At 35.4% G+C, this 20,259-nt stretch overlaps 1 protein-coding gene across 1 annotated transcript; it reads left to right on the plus strand.

Moving 5' to 3' along the window:
• The first annotated feature begins 6,660 nt into the window (after positions 1-6,660).
• On the plus strand, positions 6,661-19,455 carry LOC108492199 (receptor-type tyrosine-protein phosphatase beta-like). Its single transcript, XM_017804251.1, has 8 exons — positions 6,661-6,831; positions 10,529-10,715; positions 10,850-11,134; positions 14,223-14,492; positions 15,656-15,916; positions 17,403-17,569; positions 17,696-17,825; positions 19,286-19,455. The coding sequence occupies exons 1-8, from the start codon at positions 6,661-6,663 to the stop codon at positions 19,453-19,455; spliced, it is 1,641 nt and encodes a 546-aa protein (XP_017659740.1).
• The last annotated feature ends 804 nt before the right edge of the window (positions 19,456-20,259 follow it).

Here is a 20,259-nt window from a genome sequence, read left to right on the forward strand (position 1 = left end):
GAAAAGGCAGGGCCAGAGTAAACACACAAATCTCGGGCCCATCATTGGCTGATGCTGTATCCATGTGAAGTATAAATATGTGTATTCGTTTTCCCCTTGTATCTTAGATATTCTAACATGATTTTGCTTTGAAGCTGTGGTGATTCAAGCACTTCAGAAACACGGGGACTATAACATTTCTTTCTCTATGGATCAAGCAATTCTTCTTCTGCTTTTATTAAAATATTTATTTAAGGTAAGAAAAATACTCTGTGTTTTGAAGGTGGATAGCTAATCTAATTGAATGTTGAAAATAAGTGGTTTGTGATTTGGACTGGTTTTTTTTCCTGCTGTTTTAGCAGTCACAGGGGGCTCTCATTAGTGCTACTGAACATTCCCAGTCTTCCTTCTATTTAAGTTGTTGGAAGCTCTTTTGAGATCCTTAGTCTCTTTTATTTCCTGCTGCTTTGGATTTAATGTTGTTTCCCAGAAGAAGTAACATCTTTAAGTAACCTTTTAAACAGGTATGGGGTGAAGTAAAAATTTTGGTGAGTTCAATATCATACCTTTGATAGTGGTAAAAAGCAGATCTTTGGGGAAGTCTGTAAGAATGACATATGAGAATTTTCTATACTGATTTAGTTTCCCACCATTTGCAGCTTAAGGACTTCTTGAAATGGATGTATTTGCAGTGCATTTTGTTAGCTTCAATGTAGTTCACTTCTATGAACTTCTATGAACATGAATGGGCCTTCTCTGACACCCCTTGAAATTTTTATTACTTGTTTTAGCTTTGTCAGATAAACTATTTATTTTGTGAAGAACTGTCTTTTTTTGGTTGTTGTTTACTTTGAATCTGGAGCATACTAGCTATGCTTCATCCTTTTCAGTGCTTGTACTTGAAGAGCAAATGAAAATCAATCTCTGCTCAATTCTGGCTACTTAAGACCTCTGCAAGACCTCTGCTGTATTTTCCCTCAAGTGCCTCTTTTTCAGACTGAGAAGCCTACTTGAGTCTTGTGTTGAGAAGTAGTCAATAGCAGAAGTCAGTAAATGTTTGGGTTTTTTCAGGTCTCCTGGCTGATGTGTAGCTAACCTGAAAATAGATTTGAATCTTAAGTATTTGTGCTCAATTTAATAATATTTTTTTTTTCTTTTTTAAATTGCTGCAGTCTTTGGACAAGGGCCTAAAAATTACTGACAAGGTGCTGAAAAAAAAAGGGACATTCTAAATCCCTCTCATTGGATATAAGTATGGAACAATGTCTGCGTACACTTGAAAATGTGGTTCTTGTCTTTTAGCTCTAAGGAGGTTGTATTTATGTACAGTGAAATGGCATACATTATTGCTGATGGTGGAAAATTATTTTAAATGGTTAATTCAATTGCTGCCAAATATATATTTTTTATCTTTAAAAACAGATTTTCTTACTCTTTGGATTCTCTGCAGTAGATTGTTTACAGGGAACGCAAGTCAGCTATACACGCAAGTCAGCTATACACGCATTAATTTCGAGAAAAAGTGTTCCTCAAAAGACTTGTGTGTATGCCATCAATACTAGTCTAGTGTGTCGGTTCATCCCAGTGGTTTTATGTAACCTCTTCTAAAAAATTTATAGAAGTTAAAGGCTTTATAACCTTTATAAAGTATATACTTCAAAAAGTATAATCCAAACTCTGAACACTAAATCTTTATAGATTTATAGTTACGTTAGTTTGTCATTAGTTAAAGGAAGTTATGGTAAGCTAAACTGAATTCCAGGGTATGTTAATTAAAAAAAAAGAAAAAAGCTGAATGTTTTTGCTTTTTATATGTATGGGTTTTTTGTTTATTTGTTTTGTTTGGGGGGAGGTTGTACAGGGAAGATTACTTTATAGGACAACACAAAGTAATACAATAATAAAACTCCTAACTTTTATTTTAGTGTCCTAGAGGTTCCTATTTGATTTTTATTTCTGTTTAGTTTTTTTGAACAGGATTTTGAGTTCATTGCTAAATGATGGCATTTGTCATCTCAATTCATAAAGAAAATAAAAATGGAACTTAAAAGGCAGAACTGCATCTTTTATAAATGCTATGTGATGGGGATTGGCATTGCATGCACCAATTTATCTGAATTTGAGAGGTGTGATTAAGATTATATTAGGTAGAAGAAGTCCATAAATTTCTGATTCCAAATGAAATTCAAATAGAGAAGGAACCTGTTTCTCTGATGTGTTAATCCAACTCTTTCAAAGGCAGGTAAAGTTATCAAAAAGGTAGTATCAAAAATACAGAAGACTTTTGTCTAGAATGAGTTGACCTCTGTAAGAATTTGAAACAGAATCATGAAATCACTTAGGTTGGAAAAGATCTTGAGATCATCAAGTCCAACCTACGACCCAACACCACCATGTCAACTAGACCATGGAACTAAGTGCCACATCCAGTCTTAAGACTGTGCCCCCTTGTCCTATTGCTGGTTGCCTGGGAGAAGAACCTGACCCCCACCTGGCTACAGCCTCATTTCAGGTAGTTGTAGAGAGTGATAAGGTCTCCCCTGAGCCTCCTCTTCTCCAGCCTGAACAACCCCAGCTCCCTCAGCCTCTCCTCATAGGACTCCAGTCCCTTCACCACCTTGTTGCCCTTTTTTGGACTCAATCCAGCACCTCAACATCCTTCCTAAACTGAGGGGCCCAGAACTGGACACAGTACTCCAGGTGTGGCCTCACCAGTGCTGAGTACAGGGGCAGAATCACTTCCCTGGTCCTACTGGCCACACTGTTCCTGATACAGGCTAGGATGCCATTGGCTTTCTTGGCCACCTGGGCACACTGCTGGTTTATGTTCAGCCTGCTGTCAGTCACAACCCCCAAGTCCCTTTCTGCCTGGCTACTCTCCAGCCACTCTGTCCCCAGCCTGGAGCACTGCAGGGGGTTGTTGTGGCCAAAACAAAATGAAGTTTGTACTGCCATGGCTAAATTGGATTGGTAGGGAGGTGTGTGTTTAATAAATTATTTCTTTACATCTTGAACATTGTTGTTTCTTATTCTGAGACATTTGAAAATCGTGAAAGTGATGCCACTAAAGTCTTTCATGCATAATGGAAGAATAGGACTGAGACGTCCAGATTGTCTGTTGTGATTACAGCATGTACGTTGCAAGTGAAATCTCTGACCTTGTTTCTAAAATGATGACAGACTTCTGTCATATTTGGGTCAACTGACATGGTTTGGCCACCTCTAGAGAGAGAAAGAAAACTAGAACCTGTACCTGCAGAACTTGTAAAAAATTATGAAGCCTCTGTATGTCACACAGTAGGGCTGGTGACACTGGTCCATATAAAAACTGTTGCTAGCTGAAAAGCTATAGTTAAAACCAGTTAAAATTGACAGAATTTAATTATTTAGTTAGAGGTATATTTTCTGCATTTTCTACTAAGTTGCATTCCTGTATGTTTCTGTTACAGGGTTCAGAGTGTCTCGACTGTGACCAAGGGAAAATGCCTGCTAGAGCAGTTTCGATAGAGTGGACTGAATTGCCCAAAGGGGAGGATCCAGACTACTATATTTTGACGTGCCAGCAAACAGATGCTTTCAGTCAAAAAGTAAATTTCATCAGTCTAAGCACTGAGTAGTTCCATATGTTTTTAAGCTGTAAATAACAGTAACTAGTAGCATTGTGTTTGATTGCTTTTTTTTTTTTCCAATTCAAAATAGCAAATCAAGAGAAAGTTTTAAAAAAATTTACGGAATTTTGTAATTCATGTTGTTTATGTGCACTCTTACAGAGTCCTCCTTAAGCCAGTGGAACTTAAAAGACTTTCAAGTATTCAGTTGAATAAGGATAGATAGGCATATGTTCAAAATTAAGGATATGCAAGATCTTCAAGGAGAAAAACCCTTTGAATGAGGAGTCTAACTTCTCCAGGAGAGGCACAGACACTACTCCTACCTCTCTGTGGGAGGGTGTTGTTCTTGTTTTGAGTACAGGATGTTCTGGAACATAAAGAAAATAAGAAGATTTCAATATGAAGGTTTTTGTTAATAGTGTGATTTCTAAAAGGTTTTGTTTTAAATATTGGGTATTTTGCAGTTTAAATGAAGCTGTAATGTAAGTTTGATATGCTGCAATATCAGCTGCCCTTTTAAAAACTTTATAGATAATTTATGAATTGCATTTTTATTACTTTCACTATATTCAGAAATTCTTTTAACTTGCAGATTGTACGAAACATTTCTAAAGTTGAACAGGAACCTGTTAGTACTACAGTTCTGCTTGAGGAAAATAAGAAGTATGATATAACAATAGAATCTCTAAAGAATGGCCAAATCTTAAGTGTAAAATCATTTAAGACACGTAAGTAGAGTAGCACAAAAGTATATTGGTATCTTTATAGTTAATCTAACATTGAAGATTAGAGGAGCAGGGTTTTAAATCTAGAGGTTAGTCATGTATTTAGAAACTTTGAATTGATGTATATTTTCAACCATGAGGGGTAGTAGGAATAATTTTATATAACATATTTGTTTAGTGTAACAATTCTGAAATATGAGACTGATGTAAAAGTTAATGAAACTTTTAAATACCATAGCTTTTGCTATGCTACAGAAATTCTAGGAGAAAAGATTTATAAAAGAAAATCATGGAGAAAGTTACTTAAAGCCTGGCAATTTCATATCAACATGGGGTTGTGATTTTTTTTCTTTTATAACTTAAAAAATATTTTTGTTTTTGCTTCATGACATTCCCACTTTAAAAAGGGTTAATTAGTAGCTTGAAGGCCTTAGCATTGTGACTCACTGGAACAGACTTTTAGTATAAGAATTTGTGAGTCTGGTCACTGAGCTTATAAAAATATCCTCTACAGCTGTAAATCTGTTTAGGACCATAAGTTCCACCAATTGCTAAAATGAAAGGGCTTTCTAATCTTAATTTCATTAATTAAAATAGTTTATAGCATTACCTTTGTACACATTACAAGCTCACACTAGGTTTGGAATACAGACTAGGATATGGATACAAACAACATAATTGGGAAAAATACACAGTTGAAAACATTGCAGCAGCTGTTGAATGCTGAAAGTACATTCAGCAAGCTACAGAAAATGGTTCATGGTTATACTACTAATGTGTTACTGCACTGGACATCTATTACTTAACTGCTATTCTGTAAAAGTATGTACTTTTACAGCTAAACACTCCTTAAACCGTGCACTTTTATTTCTTTTTGCTTCAGACATAAGTTTACATACCGTGACAATGATTAAACCATGACTTTTTTAATGACACTACCTTTCTTTCCCTGGTGTGTGTATCGCTTATCACTTCTCAAAAGAAAAACATAATAATGTTAATGGAACTCTGAGTTAATTATTCCTTTGTGGTAAAGACAGTGGTTTTTTTTCTTGTTATACTAGGTGGAATTTCAGAAAATTGCATAAAAACATTTGTAACAGCTACTACAGTTTCTTTTAACTGGAGTATGGTGACCAAAGAATTTTCAGTTTCTGTTTTACTGAATGGTACTTCTGAGATTATAAAAAGACCCAGTGGATTCTTTGTATGGAGAAATTTGACACCTGCCACCTTATATACATTCAAGTTTATATTTGAACAATTACATCTTGAATTTGTAAACGTGTCTCAGTCACTGGATGTTCAAGCCGAAACAGGTATATATTAGAGTTTCTTGTAGTCACAATGAATGCAGGTTAGTACTGCACATTTTCTAGATAAGTTAAGAGTAAACTGTAAAATCCTGTGTTCCATTTTACAGTTTATAGTAGTTATGGATTGTTTTAGTTCTGGAAAGTGGAAAGAAATTGAATGTTACTGACATAGAAAAGTTATTTCTACTTACTATTTCTTAGTATTTTTAGTAGGAATAATTTGGATTTTTATGTGCATATATTTTAAGCTGACTGTATTTTTGCAGTCTAAAATAGAGTCAAGGCAATGTTGAAGTTGAGTTGTAATCATTTGAGTGTATGTATTGAATTTGCTACATAATTTCAAGGAAAAAGCAATGAAAACCCTGAATTTGTTAAGCATTTGGAACACTTTTTACAGCATTCAAAATACTGCTGAATGGCTAGCCTAGCTGTGCTGTTTTGTTAGAAGTGCTGTAAAAGAGGCAGGATTCTGAGGATGTTACGGCTTAGTTGTGTAATTTTAGTGTAATTTTAAACATGCTACTCTGATAATGCAACTTAAAATCTTTAAAATTAGAAAAAGAAAGAATAATATGCACTCGAAGTCAAGGGAATAATTATTTTCCTAAACTCAGGAAGCTATTAAAAGCAGGTTATTTGTTAACTTCATTTTTAATGTTTAAAAAAATGAACCATTGGAAACTAAGTTTAAAGAATGATATTTTTTCTGGAGTAGGATTGAAAATTAGTGAATATCTTTCTTTTTTTTCCCCCTTCACTGGCTTGTAGTTGATATTCTTCTAATTCAGTCAATCAGATTTTGAAGACATTCAAGACTTTGAAGGACTGTTGACTCATAATTACTGAATATTTGGGGGGGTGAAATCATGAATTAATTAAATGCTATTGTCATCAAAATGTGTAATTATAAGATATCTTGCACTGTACCACTGACATGAATGATACAGCATCTCTTCAAAATCCTGTCCTTCACCTATAGGCACCTGTTCCCAAGGGTGGGTGGCATTCCAAAGCAGCTGCTATCGAATGGGTAAGGAGAGCAAGCCATGGAAATCAGCACAACAAACCTGTCAAACGTCTTCACAAGGGGCACATCTTCTTGACATAGGGAGTGAAGAAGAATATGGTTTTATGTTGTCATATCTCCAGAAAATTAGTCGAATAATCATGATATGGACAGGTCTTAATGACTTAAAGGTCAGTCTATTTTATCTTCTTTGCTATTACACATGTGGAAGCAAAAAAATTTTGATATATAGAGCCCGATTGCTTGGAATAAAAGTTGCTAAACAGTACATTGGTTATTTGTTTATATAGTTATTAGTAATGAGAAGAGGAATCATTATTTCTTCCTGTTTAGAAATACTGAAAATAGCTGTGGAAAAAAACATGTAGTTTATACATAACCTGTATTATTATTTAACTTTCCTCTATTTTGTGTATGTGTGTGTGTGTATTTCCCTGGGATATTGTTTTGCCTGTAGATGGTGCTGTGTTACCAGATTTTAAATCTTAATCTACATAGACGTTGCTTACTGTGGTTACCAAAGTCCGGTATTGGTTTACTCAGTTTTGATGCAGGTCTGAAATGTTGAGTGTTGAGCTTAGGGATGTCAATCCAGTATAGATAGGCCAGTGGAGAAGGAACTGGAGCAAGGTATTTCTTGTAAAAGGTTTCCTGTTCCTCATATTTGAGATATGAAGGTTCTTAATGCTGCATCTGCTGTTACAATATGATTCACTGTGGTGTGGTGTCTGATGGTGGTCTGATTTGGGGACGACTACAGACATAAATAAAAATATTGGGAAAGTGTTTAGAAAGATGGAGGCATTTGCCAGAACAGTGGGATCCAGTCTTCTGTAATTTGGTTTAGTGAAAACTTCTTTTAAGTATCAGGAGGTTGGGAGAAAGGCACTGTTTTTCAGTTTAAAAAATCTGCACTTTGAAATTTAATTTTAATATTGTTTTGATCAAATTATTTTAAAAGAAATGCTGTGAAAACAGTAAAAACAAAGCAAACCTTATGTGTAAGAGCAAGAGTGGTGTCATACCACCTCAAAGACAGAAAAAATATTTTTTACTGGTTGGGACTACACAAACAAGTCAGAGTGGGATAACATACAGACTGAAGAAACACAAATCTGTCTAGGTTTGTGGTTAGTGAAGCACTCTAACCATCCTGGTTAATAAAGCACTATTAATATATGCATTTTACATGTAATATTATTTTGTATATGACACTGTAGAGTCGCTTCTCAAATGGCTGTAGTTTTTACACCATGGTGATATTCATCATAACCAACATGGTATTTTAGAAATATAGGTATTTGTAAGTGGCTGCCAGAAGTAGATGTCCCATGGAAGCATAATATTTTCATGTGTTGGAAAGAGTACTAGAAATCTGGGGGGTTTTAACTGTGATTGCACAGAAAAGAGTTAATTGCCAATTTGGAATTTGACTGTTAATCAACTGTTTAATCATTACATGCATTTTTATGTTTGTGGGAGTCAGTCAGTTAAATGAACTAGATGAGTACCATGTCTTAAGAATAGCAAGGGATAATAATAAAATGCTTGTTTTTCGAGCACTTCTTTCCTAATTATTTGTACTTAATTAGTGTGTTCAAGTACTGTTTCATTCTGAAGTGTCATTGTTGTCATTTGTTCTCATTTTATGAGAACTCTAAATTGTACTTACATCAAATTGTACTTACATCAAATTGTACTTACCTCAGGAGCTCAAAGATCATGGGACATACACCAGGAGTTGCAGGATTTGTTTAAAATCTGAATAAAAAAATACAGATTAAATTATTTTTCTTTCTCATTCATATTTGAAGCACTAGGGAGTTAAATTTCTGTTTTCAAGTGTTTTTCTCTCTGAGTACCCATGGGACTTGGACCCCCTGGTGGTCTAGTGGGTAGGATACAGCGCTCTCACCGCCGCGGCCCGGGGTTCGATTCCTGGTCAGGGGACTTCCCCAGCCAGATGGAACTTGTCAGCCCTGTAAGGCCATCCATCTAAGAGAAGGTCACTCTAAACAAACCTACGTTCTGAGGACCTCACTGCCACTGTCCAAGCTTGCTCGGCCCTCTAAACAAACCTACGTTCTGAGGACCTCACTGCCACTGTCCGAGCTTGCTCGGCCCCGGCAGATGAACCTCAGGATTAAAGGGTGGGCTCAGTTCAGCGCACGCTGGGTCTCACCTAAAAAATCCACTGCGCAGGCTCGAAGGGTTAATGACCTTTCCCAAATCTTTGCTCGCGAAGACTGGCCATGATGACCCATGGGACTTGAAATATTTAATGAGAAGAAGTTGAGACTATAACCTACTCAGAAGATTTCAGCAGCCTTCAGTGCCAAGCACTGTGACACTGATAAAAATTAGTGATGTTGTGAGCAACATTAGTTCTGTAGCATTTGTATTCTCACAGTGTCTTCTTCTTTAACCCTACTTTGATCTGTATCTGAATTAAAATCATTCCTGATGAGGCTGAACATTCTTGTGAAAAGTAACAGAGACTCTGGAGATGTAGGTCTGTGCCCTGGATAAGAATGAATGGAATGCTTTGGTGGTACCCTCATGTCCCTCCTGACATGTGCAGTTCTTCAGAGCTAGGAAGTGGTAAAGGTAGCCAAAAATTGTTCACTGAGGTTTCTCTTACAAACCTTGCTGCAGAGGTTTGCATCATAGTAGTATCTTGTGATTTCCTGTGCTTGTTGTTAACTCTGGTGACCAAGAAGACCAGTATAAAAAAATTTTGATCTATATAGAGTTTCTGAAATGGCAGAGTATACCCACAAGTCCTCCTGAAAGTCAAGTTGAATTATTTCATACCACTGAAAATCTTTTTTACTTTCCTGGGGAAATGAATGATATCACAATATTTCATTTGATTTTTTTTTTCAGTACAACAGATTAATTTAAAAAATAGTCACAGTCTCAACAAACATGAGTTTTTATTGTTTTCTCAGAGCAATGGAAAAAATCCTTTTTTCTTCTCCTCTTTCCACTTTTGAACATCTTTAATAAAAGAGTAAACAACAGAAGACTTAAAATGATGGTGGTACCTCAACTTTTCTCCATTACAGTACTTAAAGCATTTACTTAGGCTGTAGGACCACGGACTTGCTATGCCTGAAAGCACTTTATGCAAGTTTACCACCTGAGAGTGCCTCAATGCCATGCAGAAATGTGCTGGGTTTTCTATTAAGCCCTTGTAGATGTTAGTATATATTAGTGCAGTGCGGACTGAAACCTGTCTCCCACTAGAGGGATCTGTGTTGCAATGCTGTAAGCATATTCTACATCTTTCCTCCAAAATATCATGTTGCCCCAGCCTAGTACCTGTAGAGCTCTGCTAGAAAAACTGAAAGTACCTCAAAGGTAAGGAACTTGGAGGGAGGTGTGAGTGTGTCCTAAATGCTGAGTGATCAGTAAACAGGAGAAAGGAGAAAGATAACATTTTCTCATCCGGTTGTGAATCTAGCCATGTTTCTTTTTCAGCTAAATATTTTTGCTTTCAGACGGGATTTATGATTATTTTACGCTGTTTTTTTTTTTTTTTAAAGTGGATGACATTTTTAGACAATTATCCATACAAGATTATTAAATTATTTGATTAATAGTGATTTTTAAAGGCTTGTTTGTAATGATGAAACATACCCATGTGGCTTATATTATGTTATGTTATTAGCTTGTAATCTTTTGTAATAGAAGAGATAGAATTTTACACTGAAACATTTACTTCATTCCTATATAATTAATTTGTATAAATGAAGTACGTAAGTTTTGTATGTTTGGGAAATATGCTTGCAATGAGCAAAGCCTTAATAATTCATCATTACAATCTAAAAATACGTGTTTTTCTAAATTTTTTTTTGAATCCAGGAAGAAGGTCAGCTCTTATGGACAGATGGATCTCCCTATGTTCTAAAAGCTGGTATCTCATCTTTGTCAATGATACCAGAAAACCAAACTGACTGCTATGCCCTTCAGAGAGATCCTACTGGTCCAGATTATTTCTTCACAGGATTTTTCTGCTATGTACAGCTGCCATATATTTGTGAATATGAATGTAACTATATTTTTTCAATCTTTTACATTTATTTTTAAAAACCTTCCCCTGATTGCATTTGTATTTGAAGATACAAATATATATAAAAAAAGGTTTTAATGAATTTTTTTTTCACTTTTGCTTTTCTTTTTCAGTACCTTTGGTACCAGAGAACATCACATTTAGTGTGCATGATGTCAAGACAACTGAAGCTGTATTTATGTGGAGTGATATGGGCATGTGGCTTAAGTCAGGCTTTGCACTTATAATCAAGTACTATTTTGATCAGTGGAAACCATACATTCTGAACTTGCCTGTTAATACAACTCAAACAAAAATTGTGCACTTGTCTCCTGGCCTTCACTATAGTTTTTTATTAGCAGCAAGGAACTCAGAAGGAGCACAGTCTATCTTAAGTCCAATTCTGAAGGTAGAAACAAGTAAGTAACAAAAATAAATAGCAGTAATAACCAGATAATCATACACTTTTATATTTTTTTCCTTTAATTAAACAAGTTCGTGTGTTGATATTTTGTCTGAAAACATAAGTAAATCTGAACATGAATTCTGATCCAGTATTTACTAATTTGTAGAATGGATTCCAAAAACTTCATTTAGGTTTGTGCTAAAATCCTTTCTTGGGATTAATTGAGAAAAGCTCAGAGTTTTCAGTGGCTGCAAGAACAAAGCCATACAAATTTTGTTTCTGTGAAGTATATTTTAAAATCTCATTATTACAATAATTTTACTCACAGAGTTTCTACTGATGTCCAAAGGTAAAGCTGGATGTCAGAGTAGCAGTAAAGTATTTTTTGGCTATGCTGGTGAAATTCAGAAACATATTTTCAAATTGGAAGTAAAAGATTATGTCAGAACAAGCAGAGGTATCCCTGTTTATCTACAGTTAAGATTACGATGATCTCTATGGTTTAAAAATCCATTGTATTTTGACCTGCTGTGTGATGCAATAAGTCCTAAGTAAAATTCATTCACAATTAACTTGTATTCTGGTAAAGTCTAGCTGAATGAAGCCAAATGAAACCTACCAGTTGGTAGACATGAAAAATGCCTTTTCACCTAAAGGTGATCAAGTGGAGATGTCCTGTTTTGAAGTTACTGGAGAAGTTTTCTCATTTTCAGAAGTTAAAGAAAACGAACTGCCCTAATGTTTTTACCAATCCTGGCAAGGCAGTTCAAATGTAGATAGAAGTCTATTTTCTTAGAGTTAGAATAAAATACAGGTTAATCTTTTGGTGAAAGAAGCTATTCTTTTTCTCCATCATATATGTTTTGTACAGTTCACTTCCTCCTCTGGGCTTTAGTGCACTTGGAAGTTCTGTCATATCCTGTGCCTACCAAACTCTCTTCTCTATAATCCGATTGTTTGGTTTCTGTTTAAAAGACCTTGTAATGCAAGTTGCCTCTATAATGAAGAAAATATATTCCTGCTTTCTCCTATGCAAAGCAACTATAAGAGGTGGGCTTGTGGGCTTGTGTGAACATAGTGAAGCTCAACAAGGCCAAGGGCAAGGTTCTGCACCTGGGTTGGGGCAATCCCAAGCACAAATACAGGCTGGGCAGAGAATGGGTCAAGACTAGCCCTAGGCAGAAAGACTGGGGGGTCTTTGTGGATGAAAAGCTCAATATGACTTCGCAACGTGCACTTGCAGCCCTGAAAACCAACTGCATCCTGGACTGCATCAAAAAAAAGAATGGCCAGCATATCAAAAGAGGTGACTCTGCCTCTCAACTCTGCTCTTGTGAGAGACCCCACCTGGAGTACTGTGTCCAGGCCTGGGGCTCCCAGCACAGGAAAGATACTGACCTGTTGGAATGAGTCCAGAGGAGAGCCACTACATTAATCAGAGGGCTGGAGCACCCCTCCTGTGGAGACAGGCCCTAACTGAGAGAGTTGGGGCTGTCAGCCTGGGGAAGAGAAAGCTCCTTTTAGTACCTTCCAGTGCCTAAAGGGAGCCTACAAGAGAGCTGGAGAGGGACTTTTCGTGAGGGCATGTAGTGATAGGACAAGGGGGAATGGCCGTATGTTGAAGGAGAGTGGGTTTAGATTAGGTAATAGGAAGAAACAGTGGTGAGGCACTGGAACTGGTTGTCCAAAGAGGTTGACTCTCCATCATTGGACGTGTTCAAGGCCAGGCTGGTCTTGACGGAACTTTGAGTAATTTGGTCTAGTGGAAGGTGATCCTACCCATGTAAGGGGGGTAAGAACTAGATTATCTTTAAAGTCCCTCCCAACCCAAACCACTCTAAGATTCTGTGATTCCATGAACTTGGGTAATGCATACCATTTGTCTTAGATGATATTTCTGAACGGACTGAAATATAAGAGATGACCTAAATTCAGAGACTGAGTTCTACATGAAGATCTAGGTGATTCAGAAAAGACCTCAGTTAGAGAGTAGGAGTATTCTCTGTGTCAATATTCACTGTCACTGATACGCTGTGAAGGTTGCCTTGTTAGATTTACTCTAATACTCTTGAGCCTGTAAGCGTGTATTGTGAGGTTTTCAGGCTCTATTTAAAAGAAACAAAGAAACAAACAAGCAAAAAGTCCCCCAAAATATCCCACAGTTATTGGTGAAAGGCATGAGTAACTATTGTCTTGTTTCTATTCCTAATCTTATTCAATAGGGCCGTTGCACTCCCAGAAGTTAGAGGCTACATATGTTTCATCTGCAGAAATACATTTAAAATGGAATCCTCCACAGCATTCATCCAGTGCTTCTTTTCATTACTATCTTGTCAACGTGTTGGATACTGAAACCAACATCTGGGAACAGTTACCAGTTGAAAAAAGCAAGACTTCAATAGTCATACGAAATAGAAAACCTTATCATCACTATCAGGTATATTTACAGAATGTAGCAGAGAAAGGAACTCTCAGCTGCCATGAGAAGCCAATATTAGTCACAACAGGTGATGTATCCATTTTTTAAGATGATTTATTTTGCTAGACAGAGTTTAAATTGAAAATACGAGGCATAAAGGTATTTTTAAGGCCTTGTACAGATTGTGGTTGTTGGGATATTCTTCAGAACTTTCCAAAATTGTGAATATACCAATACCCTTATTTATTTATTCATTTACCTACTTACAGCATATTAGTATGAGATAAAGAAGTGACATTCTGCTTGAGAAATACTGATTTATAGTTTATGTCTTTAACTTGAGCAAAGTAGAAACATTAGAGTGATTTCTTAATTTTTTTTTAGGTGAAAACAGATTAATTTATTCTTCTAATAATAGATACAGTGACTCAGACTGTGTCATCTTTTTACTTTGTATATATCTGGTGGAATGGAATATGCTTGCAAAATAAGTCTCTATTTGTTATGAGAAAACAGAATCTGCCTGTAAATCATTTTAAGAAATAAGTAAATGAATCAGTAGTTCTAAAATCATGACATTTTAGAAGAAAAAAATAAACCAGAGACATCACTGGGAAGTGATTGTAAATTGATTGTAAGTTTGATATATGGTTTTACACTGATATCTTTTTCTTTAATCAAGCTGTCAGTCCACCGACAGCTGTTTATATTCACCCAGAGGATGTACAAGAAGAGAGTGTGATCCTTCGCTGGAAGCTGCCACGAGAGTGTCAGGAATCCTATGTTCAAGTAAAACCTAATGCAGACATGGGTGAAACTAAAAAGTTTATATTAAGCAATACAGAAGAATTTAAGATTGATCTCCTAATTCCTGGAACGACTTATGAAATAGCAGTCGCAAGTGTGAATAATGGAGCTATGAGTGAACTGAAGACCATTCAATGCACTTTAAGTAAGATATTGTTTATGGTGGAAACTACAGACTATAGCACACATTGGTCTAACTATTGTTGCTACGTCTAACAGATTTTGTAGACCAAATCAATTTGCTAAATACCCAAGGATCAAAACTAAAATATAAAATGTTCAGATCCAATCCTAGTTGTTAACAGAAAAGTTAACAATTTTCGCAAGGAGGGTACAGCCTTGGAAAATGCATTGGTAATAGTGACAACTGCAATGAGGACCATAGCTGGAAATCCTGTTACAACTGGCAGAAGAAACTGGGTGAATCATTGATTTGCATTGAAATAGGAAAATACGGGAATGGTTGAAGCAGCCTATTTATTTTTGGAGATACATTAGTTGTTCTGTGAACTGTGAGAAAGAAATTACCCTACCATTAGTGAGAGCGCAGTAGGAAAGGAGTAGAAAGAGTTAGAAGTAGTAGTAGGTGAAAAGTAAAAGCTTTACATTGTTTATCAAAGGGTCTTCCCCATCCATAGGGAAAGGTTTATTGAAGGGTCTTAGTTTACCAAAATGTTGAAATGCTCTTGGTGCAGTTTAAATTTTTTGCATATGTGAAAGGAATGGGCAAGATTCACTTGGTATTCAAGTGGTATTTAAAGGCTACAGCTGTCAGATTACAGATACATGAAATGCTGCACTGTAATTTTTTTTTCTAAATGATTACAGTATTTTGGAGGGTAGCAGTCTTAATCTTTTTTCAGAATTTTTTTTATAGGATTAGATTTAATACCTCATTCATGACACAGATGACAAAATTCTAGATGAGATATTTCACAGCTGTCAGAGCCAACTGTAAGGGAAGAAAACTAAACACGTCAATGCTATATCCATCAAACCTATCTCATTCTCCATGGTCATCTCCCTGTCCATATTCACATTTCTGTATATTTTTCCAGCTATCCTGCTTACTTCCTAGTGCAGTTCTGGCTGAGAAGATAATTCCAGTAATAAAAACTTAAAAGATCAGGTTGTTCTTTGTTTCTGAGAAGTGATGTTTTACTGTGATAGCTATTAGTTTTTGCACTGGGCAAGCATATTTCTCAGCAACTCAGGGTAGTTGCTTCAGATTCATTATGTGGTTTTCATTTAATTTATTTTCAACTGATTTAACATGTGGTAATTTCTTTTTTCTTTTTTTTCTTTTAGAGCCCAAGCCTGTTCAAATTGTAGTTCCTTATGGGCTTTATAGCAATGCTGTGGTACTATTTGTTCGCATGCCTGATATTGGAGTATTTGATGGCATTTATGTTACAAGTAAAGAAGGACCTAATGCAACATTCACTTTAAAAAGTGATGGTAAAATAACAATTGAAAACCTTACTGCAGGAACAGAATATGATTTCTGTGTTTCCACAAAAAGTGGACAAATGTTGAGCTCCTGTTACCATATATATGGTGTAAAAACATGTAAGTATTTTAAGTTCTTATAAAATTGCACCATATAAAATCCTGATTTTTGAACCTTTTTAACTTTATTTTTACTTCAGTGCAATAGAAAAGACATCCTATTCACAAATCATCTTGCTATATCTGTAAGCAATTTGTAGTTGTTCTAACATTAGCTGATTTTTAAACAAGACTATAGCAATACCTTATAATTTCTAAACTTGCTAAATTGTGGGTTTTATATTGTCTATAAAATGTCTAGCAAGTATTTCAAGATTTGGGGCTGTATTAAATTGTTGTCCTTATAGGAAGCAAAACACATTTTGACAGCTTACTTTAAACACAGATGAGTATCAATGGAGTTACTTCTGTGTCTTGAAATTATGAAGCTCATTCCTCCTGATGCATCTTTAAGCAAGTAATAAAAACACTGAGATTCTCCAAGATAACAAATTCAATAACAAAGACATTAAAAAAAATTCCAGCAAAGGTTTTAAAAATGAAATCTTAGTACGAACTTCAAAACTGTTTAAAAATACCTGCTGAAATTCTGGTTTGACTTTCCTATTTTTTATTATCTTTATACTTCCATAAGATTTTCTTTTCCCATTTTATAATTTTAATTTGAAATTATTTTCTGCTCTGTTTCTTTCAGAGTAGAAATTTTATACAAGGAAAAATTAAGATAGGATAGGAAGAATTAAGGAAGAAAGAAGAGGAGAATGATGGCAAGACAGAAAAATCTTTCTTAGATTGTGAAAGACTAGAAAGCTGACTTTTTAACAAAAATCAACTTTCAAGGATTTTCACAATACAGACTTTGTGTTTGATCAATCTTGTGACAGGATTTTATAAATTTAGTGGCAAAATGCCTTAGAAAACCCAATTTTTGTCTATCTCTTCTGGGGCCCAAAAAAACTTGGAAGAAAAAAAAGTCCTGATCCCTCACATGTACACAGTTTTTCTTGAAAAAAGTGTAGATTTTGGTATATTCCAGACAAAAACAGTTGTGATAGGAATGAAATAGATGTAAAGAAGAGTGGATACTCCTCTGTAAAGTGGTCTGAACTGTACCTGACAAGACTATACTAATTAGGGATAAAGTATATTTGTCTAGCCTGATATACCCAGTTTTGCTGAGCTGTTTGACAAAATTTAAGTAAGTTATGGCCATTATGGGGATGGTATTGGAGGGATCAACTTAATTCTGGAGCACTTTCCCACCTTGGAGTGCCAACTCTGTCCTTGGAGATGTGCGTGTTCAGCCTCATGTAATTTTAAGATAAAGAAGCAAGTAATTTTACTATATCTTTTTTTTTTCTCCATTTTTCCTTTCTCAATTTTTGAATTGCTGTGTGTCTGCATGCCTGAGATCAGATTTTGCCCTCCATTTGTTTGAATCTATTACTGGTTATCTTCGCTTTTATGTCTACACAGGAGATACAAAAAGTGTTAGACTGAACAAAGTATTGGATTGAACTGTAATGTGTTTTATGTTCTTCTGTAGGTCTGGCAGCTCCGCTCAATGTACGAGAAGGTGACGTTACTGACACTTCAATACAGATTACTTGGGATCGGGCTGATGGAGATTTTGAGCAATATGAAGTTACATGCACAAATTGTGCAAGTGCTTTCAGGGTATATTTTTTAGAACACCACTTGTGTATAAGCAATGTAGTTATTTGTCAGTCTTCTATTAAGAAGAAGCTATATCCCCCATTAAAATGGTTGGATATACCATTTACATAAGATAAGAAAATTTTGTAAGCAGTTTTGTGAAAGCTGTATTTGTATTTCTAGGTCCAGAAGGTTAAGCAAGAAACAGCAATGTTTTCCAACCTTAGTCCTGGTAAGCTGTACAATTTTGCAATTCGAACAGAGAAAGAGGGTTTCAGAGATAGTATTTTTGTGACAAAGGAAATAGACACAGGTGAGACCACAATGTTGTCAAATTTAGTATTTGTTTTACTCCTTGCTTTCTTTCTGAATTTCCTTTTTGTCTCAGAGAAAAGTAATTCAACCATCTTCATAATTTTCTTACAAATTTTTCTTATTTTCTTCTAATTATTCACTTACATTGTTATTTTTCTTATTCTTTGTCTGCAAGTGACTTTTAAGAATCTGAATATGGTTCCTGTGCACAATGAACTAGCAATGTTGACTTCCTGTTGACTCAACAAGCTGTACAGTCCAGTAACTGATACTTGCGCACCAGCGCTGGCTACCAGCACTATAGAAAACAAATTTTTTTTCTTGGACTTCTCTGTAATTCTTCATTTTTCACTTCAGTGCTGAGTTTGAACATGCTTAAATGTTCAGAGCTAAATTAGTTTTATGATGTTTTCTCATTCGCCTCCCTGTATATCACAAGGAAATTTGGGCTTTTCTACATTTAGGACATTTGATTCTCAGCAGTGTAGTTCTCCTCTATTCTAATACTGCTAGCTACTTGAACCTAAGAACATGGCCTCTCAAGCTATTAGATCTGGCATGTTATGTTTTCCTCTAACCTAATGTGGAAAAATAAAGCATAGTAGATGTGATTGAAATGGTTCAACATCTGTGATCGAAGATACGTAGTGTGTTGAATTTAAGGTACCAGTGAGGTAGAACTGATACAGGAATGTAAAGTGTGATGTGAAATAATTTCTGAGAGGACAAGTCATGGAGAGGCAAATATGGAGCAAGTAAATGATAATTCACTGGCATTTCCTATTCAAGAACTAAGGACTTGAAACTAGAAGAGAGAAAGTAGAAAACAAACAAATGCAAATGGTTGTTTACTAAATTTGTAGATAAATTGCAGAACTTCTGGCCACAAGATATTTTGTGTCATGGTTGTGATCATATGTTCAAGTGGAGACCAAAGACATTTACAAAAGAAAAATCTGCTGAGGTTTACTAAATTAAAAAAAATCACCTTTGGCTCATGAAGTTCTTGGGCTGCAAATTGCAGTTTGGGAGATTAAGAAGGGGATTACCACTCTATGCAATTCTTGCTTTTCTGGAGACATATGCTTTTGGTCACTGTTGAATAAGAGACACTGTGCTGCTCATGACTTTGGTCTCTGTCCAGTATGCTACCTCTTATACTGACATTTCTTTTCTTGAGGAATTGTCCATTTTTGAGGAACTCCACATCAGTGATATCAGAACTGCACTATGTAGCATTACAGTGCAGCAAACAGTTTGGCTCTGGATCTCCTGGATAACAAAAGTCCCTGTACATGTTACCACAGTGGTAGTAGTCTGTATGTCCTTGAGATAAGGAGGGACATGACATAAATTTTGTGGAGTTTGCATTGCATTCTGATGATGCGAGGCCTGTCATAAAGAAATGTGTTTAAAATGCTTTTTTGAATCAATGTATTTTGTTGTATTGTCTCACAGTACCAAGCGCAGCTAAATATCTGAACTATAGCAGAGACTCTGAATCAATAACTGTCACCTGGCCACCAGCCCAAAATATATTTGATGGATATGTTCTTTCAATAAATAGTAAAGACTTCAATGAGAAGAAAATGTTACCTTCTGATGTAAGGTATGATGATTACATTTAAAAAATAACTGATATGAACTCAAAGCAGCTGTTTCACTATATATTTAAAATAAGTAGCCTGTCCTGTTATTTATATGTGTATTTGATAATTTAGTTGACATACAGTACTGTACCATGTACTTTAAGAATTGCATTTTTTTAACAAATTGCAGGTCTCATATGATGTGCTTGTGCAAAGAAGACCAAACAAAATACTGCATTGGAGTGAGCAGTAGTAGAACCTGTGTGCAGTTCTGGATGTTTAATTTAATACTTCAGGACTTTCTAGTACTTGAACTTACTGTGAACCATAGTGTAATGCAGCCTATTTAAGATTTCATAATACTAAAATATTTTTTGAGTGACAACATATAAACATGTGTATACACATAATGTGTAAATAATATCCATAAAACTATAAAAATTAAATATATGAAGAGATGTGCATTTCTAGAATCCTAAAGAACACAATCTCTTCTTTTAATCTTTGTAGAACGTACAAATTTGAACATCTTCTGCCGGGCACTGATTTCCTAATCAGTATTGTGACAACCAACGGATTAAAAAGGAGTCACCCTACCATCCTCAAGATTAACACCTGTAGGTTCAGTTTATTAATGACTTTTCACAGTTTCAAATAACTAAGGTTGTTACATTTTAAGGTATTGTCTTAGAAAAGCTATTCTTTATTAAATCAATGCATCTTAATAATGTCTGGATTAATTCATGTAAGTCTTTCTTTTCAGTCTAAACATATTTGAAAGCTACTAAGCATATAAAAGCTTTTAAAACACAAACAAGTTTCATCTGTATTTAGTGGGGTTCT

Source organism: Lepidothrix coronata, unplaced genomic scaffold (genome assembly GCF_001604755.1).
Source record: "Lepidothrix coronata isolate B3197 unplaced genomic scaffold, Lepidothrix_coronata-1.0 Scaffold9, whole genome shotgun sequence".
Classification (NCBI taxonomy): Eukaryota; Metazoa; Chordata; class Aves; order Passeriformes; family Pipridae; genus Lepidothrix; species Lepidothrix coronata.

Excerpts from the sequence above, each read along its gene's own strand:
- LOC108492199 (XM_017804251.1), top strand. The coding sequence starts at position 6,661 with ATGGGTAAGGAGAGCAAGCCATGGAAATCAGCACAACAAACCTGTCAA. Across the intron at positions 15,917-17,402 it reads TATATATGGTGTAAAAACAT|GTCTGGCAGCTCCGCTCAAT; the intron begins GTAAGTATTTTA and ends GTTCTTCTGTAG. Across the intron at positions 17,570-17,695 it reads ACCACTTGTGTATAAGCAAT|GTCCAGAAGGTTAAGCAAGA; the intron begins GTAGTTATTTGT and ends TTGTATTTCTAG.